Here is a 25,260-nt window from a genome sequence, read left to right as displayed (position 1 = left end):
CCCACATGTGACCCCATTTTGGAAAGAAGACACCCCAAGGTATTCAATGAGGGGCATGGCGAGTTCATAGAAATTTTATTTATTTTTTCCACAAGTTAGCGGAAATTTTTTATTTTATTTTTTCTCAGTCTCCCTTTCCGCTAATTTGGGACAAAAATTTCAATCTTTCATGGACTCAATATGCCCCTCAGCGAATACCTTGGGGTGTCTTCTTTCCGAAATGGGGTCACATGTGGGGTATTTATACTGCCCTGGCATTTTAGGGGCCCTAAAGCGTGAGAAGAAGTCTGGAATATAAATGTCTAAAAAAATTTACGCATTTGGATTCCGTGAGGGGTATGGTGAGTTCATGTGAGATTTTATTTTTTGACACAAGTTAGTGGAATATAAGACTTTGTAAGAAAAAAAAATATATAATAATTTCCGCTAACTTGGGCCAAAAAAATGTCTGAATGGAGCCTTACAGGGGGGTGATCAATGACAGGGGGGTGATCAGGGAGTCTATATGGGGTGATCACCCCCCTTTAAGGCTCCATTCAGATGTCCGTACGTGTTTTGCGGATTCGATCCATGTATCCGTAAAAAACATACGGACGTCTGAATGGAGCCTTACAGGGGGGGTGATCAATGACAGGGGGGTGATCAGGAAGTCTATATGGGGTGATCAGGGGTTAATAAGTGACAGGGGGGGGGGTGTAGTGTAGTGGTGTTTGGTGCTACTTATTACTGAGCTGCCTGTGTCCTCTGGTGGTCGATCCAAGCAAAGGGGACCACCAGAGGACCAGGTAGCAGGTATATTAGACGCTGTTATCAAAACAGCGTCTAATATACCTGTTAGGGGTTAAAAAAAAATCGCATCTCCAGCCTGCCAGCGAACGATCGCCGCTGGCAGGCTGGAGATCCACTCGCTTACCTTCCGATCCTGTGAACGCGCGCGCCTGTGTGCGCGCGTTCACAGGAAATCTCGCGTCTCGCGAGAGGACGCGTATATGCATCCAGGAGGAATGAATCGACTGCCTCCAGGACGCGTCGCTGCGTTCGGCGGTCCGGAGGCGGTTAAATACCAAATAACAATATTTTGTTGCAAGGCTGGTTTCACGCCGTGTTTGGCAGTTGAGCAGGACTGGGGCGTGTCCTTGCCCCGGAAAATATACGAATATTTAGGCGTCGTCCACATTTCCATTTTCCATGGTTGTGTGCTGTCTGCATTTTCTGCGGCCAGCACACGTACCCATTGATTTAAATGTATGTTCACACATGAGTATTTTTTTACTGACCATGGGTCAGTAAAAAGATTACAGAAACATGCACTACTTTGGTCCGTGATGCGGACCAAGCATGCCTATTGAAGTCTATGGGTCTGTGAAAATCAGACACAACACAGATGGCATCTGTGGTGCATCCGTTTTTCACGGAAGACAGAAAGGAAATGCTCTTGAAATTAATTGTCATCTGAGCAACGTCCATAGATTACGGATGACACATGGAGGGTAAAAACAGACACACGGACCAACCACGGATCCTTCAAACATGGAGCTGCCATAGATTCCCTGAATTTCTGATGAGGTGTGCGCTAAATTAGCCAAATCTTACAGCAGGGGAAGTAAAAAGCCAGTCTTGGTAAATTATCCTATTCAGTTTTGCTGTGTTCTCCATTTGAAAAAAACCCATAAACGCAGGTATGTTGTAAAAAACATATTCGTTTTTCAATGCATCTTTCTGCGGCGCCGTGACCTAATGGTTTCCATGTAGACAGGCATGTAGTAGCTTTCTAGTGTGGCTCTGCAGCAGGTACAGTCCGTCCTGTTATGGATATAGGACATCCTGTCACCACATCTGGATCTTTTACATAATACATAGCAGAATGAGCAGAGCACGTTTTACGAGGCTTTTTATTGCGCATATTAAACTGACAATTCATGCGCTTGTCCTTGATTCTGAATAATATATATGTTTGAAAATCTAGATATGCCCATTACTCCGGATGCCTACTATCCAGAAAGAGAATAAAAGGGTGCACCTAGATTTTTATTTTTTTTAGAGGAGGAAAGTAAGAAAAAAATGCCCCAATCAAACCCCTAATATTAATCAGAACTCATGTTAATAATACCCCCAGTCAGACCTCAGATCAGATCCCCAATGTGAATATGACCCCCATGTTAATCAAACCGCAGTGCAGAGAAAACAAACAAATCAACTTACAGTACCTCTCCTGCTCTGACGCTGCTGTCGCACCTTATATCCAGCACTATTCCTATCGAGCTACGACGCCACAGATCACGCCGGCATCCTCACACTATGCACAGGATACAGCACCGTGTGTAGCCGAGGAAGACCGTGAAGCGCTGCCTTCACACCTCCCCAGTCCTCCTGTACGAATGAGCGCTTCCATAAGTGCTCATTAGTATTGGCCCCATAAGATGCACTGTCATTTTCCCCCACTTTGGGGGATGGAGCAAAGTGCGTCTTATAGGATGAAAAATATTTTGTATATGTGTATATATATATACTGACATGGAGAATTAAAAATAACCACCAAAAATTCATAAAAAATGTGTTTATCATAACATGATTTAAACAATAGGTAATTTTCTGATGACACATTCTCTGTTGCAAAATAAAATAAAAAAAATGCCATCAAAGAAACTTGGTCTGGTGTTTTTTTTTTTTTTTCTTTTACAAGAGTTTTAAAATGCTGCCAAAATAGTGTGGCGACCTCAGGGTACATGCACACGTTCAGGATTCATGTGCGGAGAATCGTCACTGAAATCCGCAGGTGTTCGCAGGCAAATCTGTGCGGTCAATTCAAATCAATTGGTGCGGATTTTACTAAGTGAATGAAGAAAATTCGGTCAGGAAAAATGAAATTAAATTGACATGCTGCGGATTTAAAAATCCGCAGCGCAGGTCAAAATCCGCGCAGAAAAAAATCTGTATCGTGTGCATTGAGAATTTCAAATTCTCATAGAATACAATGTACATGACCTACGGTGCAGATTTTCCACACACAATCCTGATAGTGTGCATGTAGCCTTAGGCTTGTGATGTACCTTTTTTTTTTTTTAACAGCCATCACAAGTCTGTTTTAAGACCAATGGTAGTCTGAGGGGTTATTCACAAAGCAGTTTTTTTGACTGCCAAAAAATAGAACATGTTTTATCTCGTCCGTTTTTCACCGACAGGCTGCCAGCATACAATTGAATGGGTCTATTTTTAACGTCCGTTTCTCAGAGTGCATGTCGCCTTACAGTGATCAAGTCCCCTCTTCAGCTGCGTTTAGATGCCATTCTGCGCTTGGCAACAGGGAGTGAACTGCACATTGGCAGACGGTCGGCGCCCGCTCACATGCCCCTTCTTCCTACAGATCAGTCCTATGGTAACTGTCAGGCCGCTGACCCAAACGTGCCACTGACGCAGCGTATAAATGGCTATTAGTGAAGTAAAATTTTGAGTGAAAATTTTATTCCTTTATTTTATATTCTGCCTCGTTAAAATTTTTTATAAACGAGCTCACACGCAATTCTGATTTCCAAATCCGCTGTGTGCAGCTCAGGCCATTTTTATGAAACATAAGTCGCGCGATCGCTACTGAGTGCATACTCTGAGGCACATGGAAAACCTCTTGTTGTTCGTGCCCCTGCACCGCAAAAGATTGGCCTATCTTTTGCCACATCTTACTGATCGTGGACCCGTTGAAGTCAATAGGTCCAGAGTTTGCAGTCCACCACAAGGGCACAGCAGCCCCGCGGTCCTATGAATGGACGCTTCTAAGTAATGTCTATAGCTCAGTATAGTGATAAGATCTCGTTACCAGCATTTACTGCCAGCTGTAAAAGGATAATTACCTCAGAAATAATCTCAAGTACCGTCAGCCTCAAAAAAATCTGACATATCTATTTTTATTTTCTTTTTTAACCACCTCAGCTCCCCTAGCTTAAACACCCTTAATGACCAGACCACTTTTTACACTTCTGACCTACAATACTTTCACCGTTTATTGCTCGGTCATGCAACTTACCACCCAAATGAATTTTACCTCCTTTTCTTCTCACTAATAGAGCTTTCATTTGGTGGTATTTCATTGCTGCTGACATTTACTTTTTTTTGTTATTAATCAAAATTTAACGATTTTTTTGCAAAAAAATGACATTTTTCACTTTCAGTTGTAAAATTTTGCAAAAAAAACTACATCCATATATATTTTCTCTAAATGTATTGTTCTACATGTCTTTGATTAAAAAAAAATGTTTGGGTAAAAAAAAAATTGTTTGGGTAAAAGTTATAGCGTTTTAACTATGGTACAAAAATGTGAATTTCCACTTTTTGAAGCAGCTCTGACTTTCTGAGCACCTGTCATGTTTCCTGAGGTTCTACAATGGCCAGACAGTACAAACACCCCACAAATGACCCCATTTCGGAAAGTAGACACCCTAAGGTATTCGCTGATGGGCATAGTGAGTTCATAGAATATCTTGGTCAAATGCCAACTTTGTATAAAAAAATGGGAAAAGTTGTCTTTTGCCAAGATATTTCTCTCACCCAGCATGGGTATATGTAAAATGACACCCCAAAACATATTGCCCAACTTCTCCTGAGTACGGAGATACCACATGTGTGACACTTTTTTTTGCAGCCTAGGTGGGCAAAGGGGCCCACATTCCAAAGAGCACCTTTCTGATTTCACCGGCCATTTTTTACACATTTTGATTTCAAACTACTTACCACACATTAGGGCCCCTAAAATGCCAGGGCAGTATAACTACCCCACAAGTGACCCCATTTTGGAAAGAAGACACCCCAAGGTATTCGCTGATGGGCATAGTGAGTTCATAGAAGTTTTTATTTTTTGTCAGAGGTTAGTGGAATATGAGACTTTGTAAGAAAAAGAAAAATCATCATTTTCCGCTAACTTGCGACAAAAAATAAAAAATTTGAGGAACTCGCCATGCCCCTCACAGAATACCTTGGGGTGTCTTCTTTCCAAAATGGGGTCACTTGTGGGGTAGTTATACTGCCCTGGCATTCTAGGGGCCCTAATGTGTGGTAAATAGGTAAATGACCTGTGAAATCCTAAAGGTGCTCTTTGGAATGTGGGCCCCTTTGCCCACCTAGGCTGCAAAAAAGTGTCACACATGTGGTATCTCCGTACTCAGGAGAAGTTGGGCAATGTGTTTTGGGGTGTTATTTTACATATACCCATGCTGGGTGAGAGAAATATCTTGGCAAAAGACAACTTTCCCATTTTTTTTTATTCTACAAAGTTGGCATTTGACCAAGATATTTATCTCACCCAGCATGGGTATATGTAAAATGACACCCCAAAACACATTGCCCAACTTCTCCTGAGTACGGTGATACCACATGTGTGACACTTTTTTGCAGCCTAGATGCGCAAAGGGGCCCACATTCCTTTTAGGAGGGCATTTTTAGACATTTGAATACCAGACTTCTTTTCACGCTTTGGGGCCCCTAAAATGCCAGGGCAGTATAAATACCCCACATGTGACCCCATTTTGGAAAGAAGACACCCCAAGGTATTCAATGAGGGGCATGGCGAGTTCCTAGAATTTTTTATTTTTTTTTGGCACAAGTTAGCGGAAATTTTTTATTTTTTTTTCTCAGTCTCCCTTTCCGCTAACTTGGGACAAAAATTTCAATCTTTCATGGACTCAATATGCCCCTCAGTGAATACCTTGGGTTGTCTTCTTTCCAAAATGGGGTCATTTGTGGGGTGTTTGTACTGCCCTGGCATTTGAGGGTCTCCGCAATCATTACATGTATGCCCAGCATTAGGAGATTCTGCTATTCTCCTTATATTGAGCATACGGGTAATGAGATTTTTTTTTTTTCGTTCAGCCTCTGGGCTGAAAGAAAAAATGAACGGCACAGATTTCTTCATTCGCATCGATCAATGTGGATGAAAAAATCTCTGCCAAAAAAGAGGGGACAGGCGTCTGCCAGGACATAGGAGCTCCGCCCAACATCCATACCCACTTAGCCCGTATGCCCTGGCAAACCAGATTTCTCCATTCACATCAATCGATGTGAATGAATAAATCATTGCCGGGATTATTATTATATATTTTTTTATATATACAAAGTGTTTGCCAAAGCATATGAACACCGCTGCCTCCTCAGCTCATATGCCTCGGCAAACTTATCTTTTACTGCAGAGGAGAAATCTCGTCTTGCAGCGCCGCATACACCGACTTTTGTGTAATCTGACAGCAGCGCAATGCTTCTGTCAGAATGCACATCAGTGCTGCAGCTAGTCGATCGGTTGGTCCACCTGGAAGGTAAAAAAAAAAGAGAAAAGCAGGCCGCAACGCAATAAATTTACTAACTTTATAATAACTTTTGAACGTAACATATAAACTTTATTGAACTGAACGTTAACTTTTTTTGCTTACGTGTGTGTGTGTTTTTTTTTTTTTTTTTTTTTTACCTTTTTTTAGGACAAACCTCTCCTTCCCCATGGGACAATGTGCAAAGCGCAAATCCCCAAAGATGTGGCGAAGTACATTATGCACTTTATCCCAGGTGAAAGGAGAGGTTTGCAGTAGCTGTGAGAGAAAGGGCCTTAATAGCCCTGTGTGCCTGTCCTGGTGAGATGTGATCCCTATGCTAGGTGTACCTGTGTGTGGTACTTCCGGAAACACTCCCCTAAGCATAGGGCAGGGTGGTCAGGGCAGTCAGGACAGAAATAGCGGGTGTCACGCCTTATTCCACTCCTGCTACAGACACGTAGGTGACGGTTGGGTTGAGGTACCAGCAACGACATTGGGAAAATGTCGCTCGTGTAGACAGCTCAATACACTGGTGGTTGGGGCCATGGAACCTCCTGGATACAGGAGGTTCTTGATGATCTCTTCCTGAAATTTGAGGAAGGATCCCGTTCTCCCAGCCTTACTGTAGAGAACAAAACTATTATACAGAGCCAATTGAATTAAATATACAGACATCTTCTTATACCAGCGTCTGGTGCGTCGGGAAACTAAATAGGGAGCCAACATCTGGTCATTGAAGTCCACCCCTCCCATGAGCGCATTATAGTCGTGGACTGAGAGGGGCTTTTCAATGACACGGGTTGCCCATTCAATTTGTATTGTCGTGTCTGCGTGAATGGAGGAGAGCATCAAAACGGCACGCTTGTCTCTCCATTTCACCGCGAGCAGTTCTTCGTTACACAAGGCAGCCCTCTCCCCCCTTGCAAGACGGGTGGTAGTGAGCCGTTGGGGGAAGCCCCGGCGACTAGGTCGCACGGTGCCACAGCAGCCAATCTGTTCTAGGAACAAATGCCTGAAGAGGGGCACACTTGTGTAAAAATTGTCCACATAAAGATGGTACCCCTTGCCAAATAAGGGTGACACCAAGTCCCAGACTGTCTTCCCACTGCTCCCCAGGTAGTCAGGGCAACCGACCGGCTCCAGGGTCTGATCTTTTCCCTCATAGATCCGAAATTTGTGGGTATAGCCTGTGGCCCTTTCACAGAGCTTATACAATTTGACCCCATACCGGGCACGCTTGCTTGGGATGTATTGTTTGAAGCCAAGGCGCCCGGTAAAATGTATTAGGGACTCGTCTACGCAGATGTTTTGCTCTGGGGTATAGAAATCTGCAAATTTCTGGTTGAAGTGGTCTATGAGGGGCCGAATTTTGTGGAGCCGGTCAAAAGCTGGGTGGCCTCTGGGACGAGAGGTGCTGTTGTCGCTAAAGTGCAGGAAACGCAGGATGGTCTCAAAACGTGTTCTGGACATTGCAGCAGAGAACATGGGCATGTGATGAATTGGGTTTGTGGACCAATATGACCGCAATTCATGCTTTTTGGTTAGACCCATGTTCAGGAGAAGGCCCAGAAAAATTTTAATTTCAGAAACTTGGACTGATTTCCACCAAAAAGGCTGGGCATAAAAGCTTCCCGGGTTGGCGGATATAAATTGAGTGGCATACCGATTTGTTTCTGCCACGACTAAGTCCAAGAGCTCCGCAGTCAAGAACAGCTCAAAAAATCCCAGGGCCGAACCGATCTGAGCTGTCTCAACCCAAACTCCAGACTGGGCGGTGAAAGGGGGAACTAATGGTGTGGCTGAAGTTGGTGACTGCCAATCAGGATTTGCCAGCACCTCAGGGACTCTACGGGCCTGTCTGCGTGGTGGCTGCGACGGGGTAACTATTGCACGTGCAACCGTACCAGCTTCAACTGCCCTTCTGGTGCTCGCCACTTCACCATGTTGTACGGCAGTGCTGGTACTAGGTCCAGGGAGGGCTGCGCTGCTGGTGTATGCCTCACCACGTAATCCGACAGCGCCACTCTGCTGCCCTTGAAACGGATCCTGCACAACCTGTGGTCTAGCAACACGGGGCCGGGTACGCCTGGTGCTATCAGGGACCTCCACCTCCTCGTCCGAACTTTGGGTCAGACTGCCACTGCTTTCTACAGGTTCATATTCTGACCCGCTAGATTCGTCAGATGAGGGTTCCCATTCCTCATCCGACTGGGTCAGAATCCTGTAGGCCTCTTCAGAAGAATACCCCTTGTTTGACATTTGGACTACTAAATTTAGGGGTATTCCCTGAGACTACCCAAGAAAAAAAGCAAGCCTGTCTTACAAAGGGGAGGCTAGCGAAGTACCGGAGGCCGCTGTGATTGATAAAAAATATCAAAACAGATTTTTTTTTATCGCCGCAGTGCTTGTAAAGTGATTGTGCAGTGATAAAAAAAAAAAATTGTCACTGCGGTGGGGCGGGCGTGGGTGAACGCACGTGTGGGCGACCAATCAGGCCTGATCGGGCAAACACTGCGTTTTGGGTGGAGGGCGAGCTAAGGTGACACTAATACAATAATAGATCTGACTGTGATCAGTTTTGATCACTTACAGATACTATAAAAGTACAAATGCTGATTAGCGATACGCTAAGCAGCGAATCAGTGACTGCGGTGCGGTGGGCGCTAACTGACGCTAAACTACCTAACCAAGGGGCCTAAACTATCCTAAAACTATCAGTCAATACCAGTGGAAAAAAAAGTGACAGTTTACACTGATCACTTTTTTCCCTTTCACTAGGTGATTGACAGGGGGGGGATCAAGGGGTTAATTGGGGTGATCTGGGGCTAAGTGTAGTGTTTGGTGGGTACTCACTGTGATGTCTGCTCCTCTGCTGGGACCAACCGACGAAAAGGACCAGCAGAGGAGCAGAGAAGCCATTTAACACCTTATATTTATAAATATGTGTTAGATGGCTTCTCATTAGATTTTTTTAAAAATCAGCAGCCTGCCAGCGACCATCATTGGCTGGCAGGTTGCTGACGAAATACTTCTGGAACTTTTGCCGGCCCGCGATGCGCATGCGCGGGCGGGCTCTGACTGAAATCTCGCGTCTCGCGAGAGGACGCGTATATGCGTCCAGGAGGAATCAATCAACCACCTCCAGGACGTGTTGCTGCGTTCGGCGGTCCGGAGGTGGTTAAGCCGCCTATTTTTACGGACTGTCCATAAGTTTCATGACTGTTGGCCACCCTACCTGTGGACCAAGCGGTTTCATGCATATGGGCACCTTAAGGGCCCAGGTAGAACTGTGGGTTCACAGTCGTAACTACCATAGCGGCAAACCAGGCGACTGCTATGGGGCCCAGTCTTAGTTGGGATTATCTCCTCTTCTACTGGAGGTGAAAACTTGGTCGGGACTCTACCTTCTAAAGGAACAACTTTTAGCAAACGAGGAAAAAAGGTCATTGAAAGGGGTTTAGGCAGAAACCCTTCTGTCCTGTGTGGGGGGCCTGGTTTGATCCTTGCTATGGGGCCCTTACTGCTCAAGTGTATGTGGAGCCCCCGACTTTCCTCTGAGAGATGACTATCGGCTAAAAAGGGTGCTCCATTCTTTCACCCAAAGCTGTTTGGTGGTAAAATAGTCCGTTGTGACCGAGGTTACGGCCACCTAGGAGGTGAATGTGGGTGCACTGGTCCCCTGTGGACACCCTGTGTCCGCTCACAGGTATCAGTATGTGCGCCACGCGTGCGGCGGGACATTTCTCTGCGCCTCGTCTCCCTCAGGCGCCTCTCTGGGAACATCGGAGGATTTCCCGCCCTCTGACGTCACGTGACACTTGTCACACTCGCCGCCGGCCGCTGATGTGGGAGGGGCGGGCCGAGGGGACTCAAGTACCGCCGCCAGTGCTGCACCGCTCACTGACACTAGCACTGCCCGAGCTCTGCAGCACCGGGGACCTTACCGGCATCAACGCCTCTCCTAATGCCTTCCGTCTACACTATCGCCATGACCGGACTGGGCTCCCGCAGCCGCCACCAGCAGCACAAGCCGCAGCCGCCGCTTCCTGGCGCAGTGGTGATATCCAGCCTGGTGGACTTCATGCTGCACAGGACCAAGGTGAGTGCCTGGCAGAGGACACCTACCGCTCCTAGGCAGTGCCAACTACAACTGCCAACAGGTGCAGCATTCAGCCGGGGTGCCCCAGGTAGCAGAGCCCTGACCTGTACCTGGGGAGGATGGCTCAGAATGATTATTACCTGTGTATTATCTATATATAGAGTATTACCTGTGTATTATATCATATATAGAGTATTACCTGTGTATTATATCATATATAGAGTATTACCTGTGTATTATATCATATATGCAGTATTACACAGGTAATACTGCATATATGATATAATACACATGTAATACTGCATATATGATATAATACACAGGTAATACTCTATATATAGATAATACTCTATATATGATATAATACATGTGTATTATATCATATATAGAGTATTACATCATATATGCAGTATTACATGTGTATTATATCAGAGTATTACCTGTGTAATACTGCATATATGATATAATACACAGGTAATACTAATATAATACACAGGTAATACTAATTATATATATCATATGCAGTATTTCATGTGTATTACCTATATATAGAGTATTACATATCATATATGCAGTATTATCTATATATAGAGTATTACATATCATATATGCAGTATTATATAGAGTATATAGATGTACGCTGCGTGCTGAAAGTATACAGGGGTAATGCTTTCACTCGGCTTTAAAGGTAACCAGTCACCTGGATTTTGGGTATAGAGCTGAGGACACTGGTTGCTAGATGGCCGCTAGCACATCTGCAATACCCAGTCCCCATAGCTCTGTGTGCTTCTATAGTGTAAAAGAACTGATTTGATACATATGGAAATTAACCTAAGATGAGTCCTGTCCCTGACTCATTTCACATACAGGACTCATCTCAGGTTAATTTGCATATGGATCAAATCGGGGTTTTTTTACACAATAAAAGCACACAGAGCTATGGGGACTGGGTATTGCGGATGTGCTAGCGGCCATCTAGCAACTCATGTCCTCAGCTCTATACACTTTTTAAAATCCCAGTGACAGGTTCCCTTTAAGGGGTTGTCTATAATATAAACTAACTAGGGATCGACAGATATTGATTTTTTTTTTAGGACCGATACCGATAATTTGTGAACTTTCAGGCTGATAACCGATAATTTATACCGATATTCTGGGAATTTTCATTTTTGAGAAAAAAAAATTCCTACACAAATCTGCTGAAAATTAATATGTTTATTGTTAATGTGTATTTTATTTTTTTTTATAAATCTTTTTCATTTCTACTTAATATTTTTGTGTGTGTGGTGTTTTTTTTTTTTTTTTTTTTTTTTTTTACTAACTTTTAGCCCCCTTAGGGACTAGAACCCTTGTCCTATTCCCCCTGATAGATCTCTATCAGGGTGAATAGGACCTCACACTGTCCCTGCTGCTCTGTGCTTTGTGCACACAGCAGCATGGAGCTTACCATGGCAGCCAGGGCTTCAGTAGCGTCCTGGCTGCCATGGTAACCGATCGGAGCCCCAGGATTACACTGCTGGGGCTCCGATCGGAGGAGGAGGGGAGAGGGGACCCTGTGGCCACTGCCACCAATGATTAATACTGGGTGGGGGGGGCGCACTGCGCCACCAATGTTTTTACTATTGGCCGGCATTGGGATGGGGGGCGCACTGCGCCACCAATGAAGATAAGTCTCTCAATCATTCATATACAGGAGGCGGGAGCTGGCTGCAGAATCACATAGCCGGCTCCCGACCTCTATGAGCGGTAGCTGCGATCCGCGGCACCTGAGGAGTTAACTACCGCAGATTGCAGCTACCGCTCATAGAGGTCGGGAGCCGGCTATGTGATTCTACAGCCAGCTCCCGCCTCCTGTATATGAATGAATGAATGAATGAAAGACTCATCTTCATTGGTGGAGCGGCGGCCACAGCCCCTCCCCTCCTCTTATCTTCTCTCCTCTCATTGGCGGCAGCGGCATCACAGGGGGAGGGAGACACTGCTTCCTTCTCCCCTGTGCTGCGGAGGGAACACGGAGAGCGCTGAGAGCAGCACGTTCTGTGTTCCCCATACGTTATCGGTATATCGGCAAAATAGATGCCGATACCGATAACGTTCAAAATCCTGAATATCGGCCGATAATATCGGCCAAACCGATAATCTGTCGATCCCTAAAACTAACATTGGGCAAACCTGCCAATTTCAGCAGCAGCGGCCAACCATCTAATGTGTAAGGTGGCACGTGTCGAGCAGAGAAGGATTGGGCTGTCCGATGTCGGCATGCCCAGTCACTTTGTTCTCAGGGTGGGCACACCAGGTTAGGATACTTTCACACTGGCGTTAAAAGAATCTGTCAGGCCGTTCTGTTGCCTGGAACTGCCAGCCGAATCCGGAAATCCGTATGCAAACAGATATAATTTTTACTTATTTTTTTCCCAGATACGGATCCATTAGACTTTTGCATTGAAATACCGGATCCGACTTTCTGGAATAACTGATCTGGTACTTATCTTTTTCACCTCTAGAAAGCACTGCGCATGCACAGATCGGAAAACAGTGGTCATTTCTGGAACACTTAGTACCGGATCCGGCATTAATACATTTCAATGGATCCGGCAAGTGCAGTAGTGTCGGGATTTTGGTTGGGGAAAAAAAAAAGCAGCAAGCAGCAGTATTTTCTCCAGTCAAATACCGTAAAAGGGATGGAACGGAAGACATCCTGGTTCATACTGAACGGATTGCTTTCCATTCAGAATGCATTGGGACAAAACTGATGCGTTCTTTTCCGGTATTGAGACCCTTTACCAGATTTCAATACCGGAGAAGAATAACGCTAGTGTGAGAGAAGCCTTACCCCCCTCTCACTATGTTGAACCCATTCATATTCCGCTGTGTTGAGGCGGCAGATACGGGCTCGGCGGTGGCTGCTGTGTGGAGATGGTCGTCTTCTGCCCCCAACCTCCGTGTTGCTCAATCACCATGTTACAGTGTGTGCACAGATTGTGATCTGGAGAGTGACTTGGGTGTAATTTAGGGCACACACGTGGCGACTCTAAGTGACTGTAGACTATGGCACAGGATTATTCTTTGGCCTTGATCCAGCGACCGGCATGAACTGCGCTCTGAGACCTGTTCACACTAGCAGGCCGGCGCAGCATTATCAGCTCCCGTGAACTTTTATCACCTCCTTAGTGTTTGAACTGTGTGACTCCTCTGTTCTTGCTAAGACCAGTGCATTCCAGCTCCAGTGTCATGAATTGGTCTGGGATACTGGGAAGTGGAGGAGGAGGAGAAGTGGATCAGCTGACTGAATTAACCCCCGGAGCTCTAAAAAGTTTCTCCATTCAGATTATGGCAGGGACATTGGGGGTTAGATATCTAAGAAATAAAGAGGGACTAGTGCATACTGTAACCTAGCTTTAAAGGGGTTCTCCGGGTTCAGGCTTTTTATATTGACCTCCTAACACGTGGGAATTTGGTACGTTTATTTTTTTAGGGCACCTGTTTTTTCCCTTTGTGGATCTTCTTTTTTTTTTTTTGCAAAGAGAAGGTGATGTGAAATAATTCCTCCTGCAACAGCATGCTGCATTTTGGGAAAAGAAGCCAAAAATAAATAATAAAAATAAATTCCACGAAGGCTACATGCACACGAACGTTAGGGCTCCGCGCCTGTGCTGTGGCCGCAATGCACGGGCACAGACCGTGGAGCAGCCGCATGAGGATAGCGGACCCATTCACTTGAATGGGGTCCGTGATCCGCATCGCATCCGACGGTCTGCACCGCAAAATAAGTAGTGCATGCGCTTCTTTTTTTTGCAGTGCGGGGGCACAGCCAGAAACACCACGGAAGCACTCCGTAGTGCTTCTGTGGGGTTCTGATCCGTGATTGCGGACCCATTCAAGTGACTAGGTCCGTGATGCGGCATGCACATGGCCGGTGCCTGTGTATTGCGGACCCGCTGTATGCGGGCCGTAATAACTGCCACAGAGGGGACCCGGTCGTGTGCATGTAGCCTTAATGAACAAACGCCTGTAGCAAAAAATAAAATAAAAAAACACCCTCATTTGTCCAGCAATTCATATTTCCCACAGACTCCAGCGAGTATCTGGAGCTGGCATTTTGACTGCAAAAAAATAATAATGCAAAAGTGCATAAAAACGCCAACAAAAACCTGTGTGAACGCACCCGTGTAAGTGGTTTTAGTGCCATTTTTAAAGGGCCTATCCAAAACCTATAATGCCCCCCATATGTCCCTGCCCCTCACACAGATAGTACCTCGCTCCCCAACACCTGCGTCGCTTCTGATGCCGACACAACCACCGCAGCATCTTCCCGTCGCGTGGACGAAAGCATTAGCGGGCCTTAACGGGAACGAGCCTCCCTAGCATCGCGGGTGAAGCTAGGGAGGCTCATTCCCATCGAGGCCTGCTATTGGCTGCACCATGACCCTCACCATACATCAGTCACATGGCCTAGGTGCAGCTCAACCCCATTGAAGTGAATGGACTGAGCTGCAATACTAAGCACGGCCACTATACAGTGTACGGCGCTGTGCTTGGAAATCCTCCGGGAGCTGTTTGCGATCACCAGAGCTCCAGTGAGTGTGGCGGCTCCCTGAAACAGCTGAAAGGTGGGGGTCCAATTCCCAGCACCCCCGCCAATGTAATAATGATCATTTCCTGGATGATCCCTTTAAAGTCTATGACCAGCCTCAGGGCTGTATGCAGATGAATGATTGCTCTTATGATCGTTCATCCCCATATATTATTGCTGCTGGCGAACAATTTTAAGGGCCCTTTACACAGGTTGAGAATCCGCCAGATAATCGCCGACAAGCCTTCAAAGGAACGCTCATTAGCAATTATCTAGTGGTGTTAAAGTGCTGCCAATAACCCAATGAACGAGCAAAACGGCAAACACCGAGTCAGTATGGGGATTAGCGATCACTCCTCCTCATATTGTGGAGGAGATCGCTGCATGTAAATGCAGCGCTCTCCTCCACTGACTAGCAGGAGATTGTGGGGAAGGAACGCTTCCCTCCCAACAATTGCCTGCTGAATTGTCCCATCTAAAGGGACCTTTAGTCCCAGACTGTCCCTAATCACGATGAAAAATATTTTTCGGATTGACCGTAACTGTACAAATTACCCCTAGAAATAGGGCTACCTGCTGTTGTGTTACGATACGTTAGTTTCTGTGGCACGACATCCAGCAAGTTGGTGTTTCTCCGACTGTCACGGTTGCAGCAACTTGCGGGTGACAACGCGATCCCGTCTTAGCCCTAGCCTCGGTCTACACGACATGTGTCGCGCGACAGATAGGGCACAACTACACTGCAACATTTTGTCGCACCAGTGTTGCGTGACAATTTTTATAATGGCAGTCTATGGTGTCTCAATGCCACATGCGACTGCAACGCGACAGTGTGACACCATAGACTATTATTATAATTGTCGCACGACAAATGTCATCGTGTAGACCTAGCCTTATGAAGACAATGTCAAAATAATGCCGCCATATCACCAGATGATGAACATTCGGTTTCTAATAAAACCATAAACACCTGCCACGATGCAGTTGTTGTTCTTAGAACAGTATAAAGTACAGTACGTTCAGTAGCGTAGTCTCATAAAGCCTGTGACAGTCGCTTTGTGGAATGAGACGCTGCATATCTCATCCTGCAGGCGACAAGCCTATTCCAGAAACAATACTCAGAAAACAAAACAATTCATATCTGAAAAGCACATTTTTAACGTAAAAATATAAGCAACCATATATTAAAATATCGGGTCACCACCGATGGCAACCCACACTTCGAGGAGGACTGTCTGAACTCTTCTGCTGGCATCTGGAGCAGTGTCCGAGCAGGGAAGCCTAGAATATAAAACACTGAAATATAGGTGCTGGAGAGGATACGTTTGGTGTCCTTAAACACTAGAAAACAGTAAACATCAGTAATGATGGCATACTCAATCCAATAGATCTGACCCAAAAGATATAACCGATAAGGCAGACTTTACTATGGGTACTGGATACATCACTTGTTCCTCGTGGCTAATAGGGGTGGATGCAACAGGTGATGTGCCCCACACGTCGCCAGACTACCTCGGGCCGGGGGCCTTATCAAGCCTATAATATACAGGTGGGTAGACTGAAATTGCCCATTATAGTGGTACCGTATGCAATGGGCTGTCCTGAAAAGAGCCGCTCAGATACCAGACCAGATCCTCACCCTGAAGATTCCCAGAAATGAAGCTCACATTTTGTCCCTGATGAGAAGGTTGGTTTCATGGGAGATGAGCTTGCTTCCACGGTAGGGTCTTGAATGGCAGCACAATGCACTGTCACCACAAAGGGGTTAATAAAATGGCCGGGAGATGGTAAATTCTTCAGATGTTTGCCTTACAGGACATGCCATTCAGAGGTTACCTCCGCTCCTCCTTTCCTTGTACCCAGCACACATACTGAACTTTGTTCGAGAAGTTCCTAGAATTCGCCGGCTATTTTAGTGCATTTCCAGCAAAATTATCTGAAATTCTTCTCCTTACAACCTAGGCCATTATAAGCTGGACCCAGACTGAGGCGCAAGGTTTCGCCTGCAGCCTATATATGCTACATATAGATATAGGAAGCTTTTTTTTGGGGTCTCTAAGGGCCCCTGAAAAATGACGGCAGGTACCCGGCCTCTATTAGTGGCAATAGACACATTTTCATTATTAAATCGTCCTGGATTTTGCCATCTCTTCGTGATTTCCGCATCATTGCGTTTGTTCATTGCGTTACTTGGTAATAAATATACTGCTGCCAGACATGTCTCCGGGAGGCTGGCACTCCGGCTCTGGGGCGGACCAGTATTTGAGTTTCCTTATTCTCTGACATGGTATTTTTAGTGTAGTCTGATTTATTATTTTGGCGCATGGCATTTTTTGACTTTGGCTCAGTGGGTCGTGCGCCCATTTTGTACGTTTAGAAACCACAGAATTGGGCATGTCAGGAAACTAGGTTCTTTTTGGCATCAACATATATGTTGGGGGGGGGGGGGGGGAAAATGCCATAAGAGGTTTATTTCACGCCAAAAAACAGACCTACATAGTAATAAATCCTCCATTGTATGGGAAGCCATGTTTGAAATTCCTCCTGTTGGCTACTTTTACACGTGCGCTACAGCCTTCCGGCAGAACGGGCTGGGCAAGAAGGGCTGCGCGCAGTGATTTCTGTCCGGCCATTTCTCAGCATTTTTGCCGGGTTGCAGCCGGACCTTTTATCATGGTTAATGGGGTCGGCAGGCATCTCATTAGCATCCGGCAGTGCCAGATCCGGAGTACTTGTGCTGCAGATGTGAAACTAGCCTAAAGCTGGATTTACACAGGCCGACTGAGCGGCCGATGGTCGGTAAGGAAGCGTTCCTTCCCAACAGTTGGCTACTCGCTCAGTTTTGCTGTCCGCTTGATGAAACTGCGCCAAACGGATCCGTCCTGACACACAATGTAAGTCAATGGGGACGGATCCGTTTTCTCAGACACCAATAGAAAACTGATCTGTCTCCCATTGACTTTCAATGGCGTTCATGACGGATCTGTCTTGGCTATGTTACAGATAATACTGACTGATGCATGCGGTTGTATTATTGTAACTGATCCATGACGGATCCGCCCAAAACGCGAGTGAAAGTAGCCTAAATTGTATGGAGAGCTCCCTAGTCCCTACTGTCCCCCGACAGGTGATGCTACTTTTGCTCTCCTGCCACTAGAGGCTTTTTCATCCTTCCACATCAAAATCACTTAACACACTTGACCAAACACCAGTGCATGAGTATGGGGGGCCAGGAGGGAGAGTTTGGCTGACGGCTATGGCAGGTTTATGGGTACCTTAGGACTTAATTATATCATTAGCTGACTTCACTGAAATTGATGGGATCTTCCAGAAAATGTCTGAAGTCTTTTTGCTGCATGTGTTTTGCCTGGGAATCATGAAAACAATGAAACTGGGCTTTGTAGAAGAATGCGGCAGTAAATGAGATGACGGATAATACTGCGGTGAGAACAGTAGGGATCAATGGCACCAGGTTCAGTGCACTAGAAGGTGATTGTTCTGCAGACAGCAGAAACCTCCATGAGGAAGGAGAGTTCACATGAGGCCTCATGCACACGACCGTATATATTTTCTGGTCCGCAAAAAATATGGATCTGTGTGCATTCCATATTTTGCAAAATGGATCAACCGGCCCCTATCCTAACGGATATACGGACATACAGAAATGGAATGTACACAAGTAACTACTGTTATTTTTATTTTATTTTTGTTTTTGTTATTTGCGGACCCATTGAAATGAATGGTTCCGTATACTGTCCGCAAAAAGAACGGAGCTGACACAGAAAGAAAATAGGCCTCATGCACTCGAGCGTATCTGAGATCCCCTTTCTTTTTTTTTAAATTTTTTTATGCATGCAGTACTTTTTATTTTTATTTTTTTTCTAACAGGATGTTTTTAGTTTTCTTTCTGTTCTTCTGACGCATCAGAAGAACGGAAAATAAAACTGAGCTGTGAACTTGGCTCGTTAAGGGCACTTTCACATTAGCGTGGTTTATTTTCCATTCTCCCGCTCTGTTAGGCTACCTGTCGCGCAAAAATAAGTCGCACGACACATAGGGCACAACTACACTGCAACATGTCGCGCGCCAATTTTTATAATGGTAGTCTATGGTGTCGCACTGCGACATGCAACATACTGCGACGCGACAGTCGCAGAAAAATCCATCTTGAATGGGGTTTTTGTGACTGTCGTTTCGCAGTGCGACACTATAGACTACCATTATAAAAAATTGTTGCGCTACATTGGTGCGACAAATGTCGTCGTGTAGACCTAGCCTTATAGGAGCAGAGCAACGAAAATAATGGGAGTGTTGGATTTGGCCCATGACTGACGGGAATGGAGCCAAACACATCCTATTGACTGTAATGGGGTCTGTTAAGTTTCCAATGGGGAGAATGTGTTTTTTTTTTTTTTGTTTTTTTTTTTCTCCACTGTTTTTGACAAACTCTCTGTGACGGAGGCCCAAACGGAGCTTCCATCGCAGATGGGAACGTAGCCTTAGCCGTGTGTGCAGAGGCTTTGGTAAACTCATGCCGGATAGGCTCCATGTATCCACAAGATGTACACCAGGCTCCTGCCAGGCTCCGGAATAGACATGGATTCCTGATCATATGCCATCAGTATTGCTTCAGTATTTCATCCCTCCTTCCTGCATTTTTTTTTTTTTTATGCTCTCCCATAGACTATAATGGGTGAAATTTGAAGCAAATACGCATAAAACTAGGACAAGCTGAGGGTTTCAAAAACCGATGGAAAATATACGTGATTAGCCCTACTCATTCCTATTAGCAGCGATTCTGATACACAAAATACATGTCCTATACGGATAACAAATACGCTTGTGTGAGAGAGGCCTTACAATAGGGTTTCTAGGTACAGGTTTTATGCTCCCCGAGATGTCCTTGAATAAATGACACCATTACCTTTCTGTCTTTTCCTTTTGTTCTTGATCATACACCTCATGTTGACCCCGTACATTTTATTGCTGTAAGCGGAGCCCATTGTTCTCCTACTTGTCTATTTGCAGTAAAGACTAAAGGTGGATTTGCCCGGGGCGAGGAGCTGCAGATTATCGGGAAGGAAGCCTTCCTTCCCGACAGTGGGCTGCTCGCTCACTGGAGGTGAAGCTCTACATTTACATGCAGCGATCACCTCCACAGTATGAGGACGAGCAGTCGCTATCGTGATCGCTCCTCCACATACAGCTGCCTTGTTTCCGGGCAGCAGATCGCTGTTTAGACAGCACGATCTGCGGCCCAGGTGCGATGATTTATTAGCCTGCACTAATGAAAGTTTCACTCAATAAACAAGCATTTTGCTCATTCATCGGGCAGATTGTCGGGAATGAGCATTCGCAGAAAAATTCGTTCCTGATAATCTGCCTGACTATCAGGACGTGTAAGTTCACCATAAGGTTTCTATTAGACGGAAACATTATTATATTTTTTTAACGAGCAGCGAGGGACGATTTAGCGAGTCATTTGCTTTCAAAGGACGTTCAATTACACGAACTTATAATCACTAAATTATTTTTCGCTATTTGCTTATTATTGTGATTGTTCGCTGCTCGTACACCGCTAATGACTGGCAGGTTTTCCATTAGACGAGGGCATGTGGTGGTGACTAATGCTAATCCTCCAGTCAGGCAGATATGTCCCATACAAAGGATTAAGGGCCTTTCATGTGGACCGATGTTTCAGGCAATTATCAGGAATGAACCAAACATTTCTGATTATTGCCTGATCGTCGGCAGAGATGAAGCTGTATTTACCTGCAGAAATCGGCTCCGCTGTGGGGGGACAAGTGATCGTCACAATGAACAAGAAGGGGAAAATGATCTTTATTAAAATCCCCATTAAATTTGCATATTGTCGGCAAGACTTCCTCTCTTCACACTGGGCAATATACTGTAGACATACGGTGAATTTAGGTAGCACAGGAAAGATGCCATCGCCTGACAAGTGGGTAAAATGTCCGCACCTTTACACAAATGTTCGTTCCTGATCACCTAATCCTCGGTGTTAAAGGGCCGTTACATGTGACGTTTCCTGCCGGTTCTAATTGCATGGACTAGTTTATAACTAATTTAATGTGCATATGTCTTATGTCTTGCAGCCTGCCAAAGTGGTCCAAGGTTTGGTTGGTTTAAGAAACCTGGGTAACACGGTGAGTTTTCTTTTTACTTTTTTCAATTGGGGCACAATCTGCAGTTGTGAACTAGACATTTGCACGGATGTGCCGTACAGGCTGCTAATGAAGGTAGCTCCATATAGGCCTCACACAGCTCCTTCAGTCCACACGCAGCATTTTTCAGTAAAACGCTGAGGTCAATGTGGCAGTTTTTCATGCATTTTTTATTTGGGCCGTGGATTCAAAAGGAACTGGATATATGAAGGAAGGAGATATGTAATGGAGAAACTTCTACTTCTCCCTTCTGCTAGATCGACCATTTCAAAATATATTGTGTAACATTGGTGTGACATGTCGCCGTGTAGCCCTAGCCTGAGGATGCATTTCAGTGGTGTAGTTAAAAAGGGAGTGCAGTCTGTATTGACCACCTATCCTCAGGATAGATCATGAGTATTTGATAGTCAGGGGTCCGATACCTGGCACTCCCGCCCATCGGCCATTGGAAGAGGAGGTGCTGCTGATTCTTCTTCATTACACTGTGCGTTGTAGTGTAATTACAAGTACTCACTTGTGAATGGATCAAGTACTTGTAATTACACTGCACGTCCAAGACGACAGGCAGTGTAATGAAGAGGAAGTAACGCTCGCATGAAGCACCACCTCCTCTTCAAACAGCTGATCGGCGGTGGTGCCGGATGTGGGACCCCTGAGAATTGGTTATCAATGTATGCAGCCTGAACAAGCCCTGAGGATAGGTCCTCAGTATGTACAGCCTGCACAGGCCCCGGGGATAGGTCCTCAGTATGTACAGCCTGCACAGGCCCCGGGGATAGGTCCTCAGTGTGTACAGCCTGCACAGGCCCTGGGGATAGGTCCTCAGTATGTACAGCCTGCACAGGCCCTGGGGATAGGTCCTCAGTATGTACAGCCTGCACAGGCCCTGGGGATAGCTCCTCAGTATGTACAGCCTGCACAGGCCCTGGGGATAGCTCCTCAGTATGTACAGCCTGCACAGGCCCCGGGGATAGCTCCTCAGTGTGTACAGCCTGCACAGGCCCTGGGGCTAGGTCCTCAGTGTGTACAGCCTGCACAGGCCCTGAGGATAGCTCCTCAGTATGTACAGCCTGCACAGGCCCTGGGGATAGGTCCTCAGTATGTACAGCCTGCACAGGCCCTGGGGATAGCTCCTCAGTATGTACAGCCTGCACAGGCCCTGGGGATAGCTCCTCAGTATGTACAGCCTGCACAGGCCCCGGGGATAGGTCCTCAGTGTGTACAGCCTGCACAGGCCCTGGGGATAGGTCCTCAGTGTGTACAGCCTGCACAGGCCCTGGGGATAGGTCCTCAGTGTGTACAGCCTGCACAGGCCCTGGGGATAGGTCCTCAGTATGTACAGCCTGCACAGGCCCTGGGGATAGCTCCTCAGTATGTACAGCCTGCACAGGCCCTGGGGATAGCTCCTCAGTATGTACAGCCTGCACAGGCCCTGGGGATAGGTCCTCAGTATGTACAGCCTGCACAGGCCCCGGGGATAGGTCCTCAGTGTGTACAGCCTGCACAGGCCCTGGGGATAGGTCCTCAGTGTGTACAGCCTGCACAGGCCCTGAGGATAGCTCCTCAGTGTGTACAGCCTGCACAGGCCCTGAGGATAGCTCCTCAGTATGTACAGCCTGCACAGGCCCTGAGGATAGGTCCTCAGTATGTACAGCCTGCACAGGCCCTGGGGATAGGTCCTCAGTGTGTACAGCCTGCACAGGCCCTGAGGATAGCTCCTCAGTATGTACAGCCTGCACAGGCCCTGAGGATAGCTCCTCAGTATGTACAGCCTGCACAGGCCCTGAGGATAGCTCCTCAGTATGTACAGCCTGCACAACTCTTTACTTCTGATCACAAGCCACTTGTGGTGTTAACGGCCTGGGTTTGAGGAATCTGACTTGTGTATCCTTGTTTTCAGTGCTTCATGAACTCCATTCTTCAATGTCTGAGTAACACTAAGGAACTAAGGGACTATTGTTTGCATAACTCACATAAACGCGACCTGAACTTGAAGACCTGCAGCACAGCAATTATGGAAGGTGGGTGACAGATGCATAAAGCCTCCGTGCGCAGCAAAGTGTGATTCCTATCAAATCAGTCATTTCAACATGATCTGTGTATCCTGGACAGAAAGCTTATTTGTTGTTCGGATTTCTGCTGTAAATATCTTTGTATGATTTCATAGTCTATTGATCAGATTGCTTTTTAGGCTAGCCATACACCGTAGATGGCTGTTGGACAGCTGTTCATGTCGACCCCCTCCTACACATGCACACTTGACTTGGCTGAATATGAATGTGTTCTGAATAGGGAGAGGGGAGTAGGCTGCTGCCGGACACCTCTGCAAGGGGTTTACCAAACAAAAGGATTGGGCATGTTTACCAACAACAGCCCAATCCTTCTCTCCCTCTGACATTTCCCATCGTATTAATGTCAGGGAAACCCACATACCCATTAGGTGGTTACCCAGTCCAGCCAAAATCCACACTTTTAGGAGACCTTCCTCTAATATACAGGACCAGCTTATACTGTGGTAAATGCAATTTCCTGTAATATGAGCGTACGACACATTTTACAATAGTACTGCAGGTAATGCTTCATGTAATGCTATCTCCACAGGATGGGGGATAATTAACAGAATGCTGGGGGTCCGACCACTGGGACCCTCACTGATCCTGAGAAGAGGGGTCTTGTTTCCCCAATCTGATGGCAGGTCGGACAGGTGCCCTGCCGCTCTATTCACTCTTTATGGGACTAGCGGAAATGGGCAAGGGCTGTACTCTATCCCATAGAGAATAAATGGAGTGTCAGAGCGCATGGTTGACCTGCCACTCCATCATACTGGGCGAACGGGACCCTCGTTCTTGGGATCAGTGTCCCCCAGCGATCTGTTAGTTATCTCTATCCTGTGGATCGGTAACATAGTAGTACCTTCTAAACTTGGCACAACCACCGTAATGTAAACTGATATACACCAGTGCGGACAGGATCTGGAAACTGGTATCCAGAATCCTTGCGTCTCACAAAGAGCAAAAATGTAGTTAAACTACAGGGATCGTAACACAAGGGTGTACCCCACAGTAAGATTCTAGCAACTTTGCTTTAGCTTATCTGGAAATCCCATCAATCTGACACGAGACAAAGATTGTCCCATGGCAGATGAATAGAACAGTTATTTCATCGTCTGGCAGCAACTAAGGGGTCATTCACGATATACATGTACTGTGCTTACCTATTTGGGCCTTGTAGGTCACTATATAGCTAGCATCAAATAGTTATGACCCCCTTATTGCTGGGGGCTGCTAGCAATAAGGGGGTCATAACTAGTTGGTGCTAGATACAGTATATAGTGACCTACAAGGCCCTCTGAATTTGGTGCCTGCTAAACCGCCCAGTAAGTATACATATCTACACGCGTGTACTGTATATCAGCGTTGGAAGAAGCCGTGGCCAGCCAAACATTTTCCAGACATAGCCATTCATACCTGATATTACATGCTGTCCATGTATCGTAGACACATGCAGTCATAAAACAGACATGTTTGTGTTCAGCAGGCAATGACGTAGTGATGAGGGAACACACGCCGTGTAGAAGTCTGTGGACAAGTTTTACACGGCACATTTCTGTCTGCTGAACTCAACAAGCAGCATTGCTCCTGTTTTTAATATGAGTCAGGAGCAGAAATAGACACGGACACCAACCTGCTAAGAGCTGAATCTAAAAAACTGTAATTAGGACAACACCGGTGAGTCACAGGCACACCTAGCAATAGGCTCCAAACACTGACGAGCAGGATCTGGAGATACAGTGACACGCCGACGATTAGCGATATATGTGCGGACATATACAGAGTGTGTGTACATTCATAGATGTCATCAAGATATTGACTGCGTGTCAGCTCATCTTTTTATATTCTGTCCTCTAGAGTTTGCTTGCCTGCTGCAGGCCATATGGACCAGCTCAGTCAATGAGGTCGTGAGCCCCTCTGAATTCAAAACCCAGATACAGAGATATGCGCCGCGCTTCATGGGATACAAGTAAGAGGCTGTCGAACTCGTTTGTGCACGCTGAAGCTCCATTATCTCCCTCCACCAACTATATTTTTGTAAAGATTTTTATTCCCCATGAAAGTT

At 46.0% G+C, this 25,260-nt stretch overlaps 1 protein-coding gene across 3 annotated transcripts in view; it reads left to right on the top strand.

Moving 5' to 3' along the window:
- USP2 (ubiquitin specific peptidase 2) overlaps positions 1 to 25,260 on the top strand; it is a 128,157-nt gene that overhangs the window by 71,310 nt on the left and 31,587 nt on the right. For 2 of the 3 annotated variants that reach the window (XM_040425048.1, XM_040425054.1), the window contains exons 3-5: positions 21,076 to 21,126; positions 23,045 to 23,165; positions 25,053 to 25,164. In XM_040425048.1, coding sequence (XP_040280982.1) covers positions 21,076 to 21,126; positions 23,045 to 23,165; positions 25,053 to 25,164 — 284 coding nt within the window. Of the gene's footprint in view, positions 1 to 10,151; positions 10,387 to 21,075; positions 21,127 to 23,044; positions 23,166 to 25,052; positions 25,165 to 25,260 lie in introns of those variants that run through there. The other variant, XM_040425061.1, reaches the window with a different exon arrangement.

Source organism: Bufo bufo, chromosome 1 (assembly GCF_905171765.1).
Source record: "Bufo bufo chromosome 1, aBufBuf1.1, whole genome shotgun sequence".
Taxonomy (NCBI): Eukaryota; Metazoa; Chordata; class Amphibia; order Anura; family Bufonidae; genus Bufo; species Bufo bufo.
This window is presented reverse-complemented; position numbering and strand designations above follow the sequence as displayed.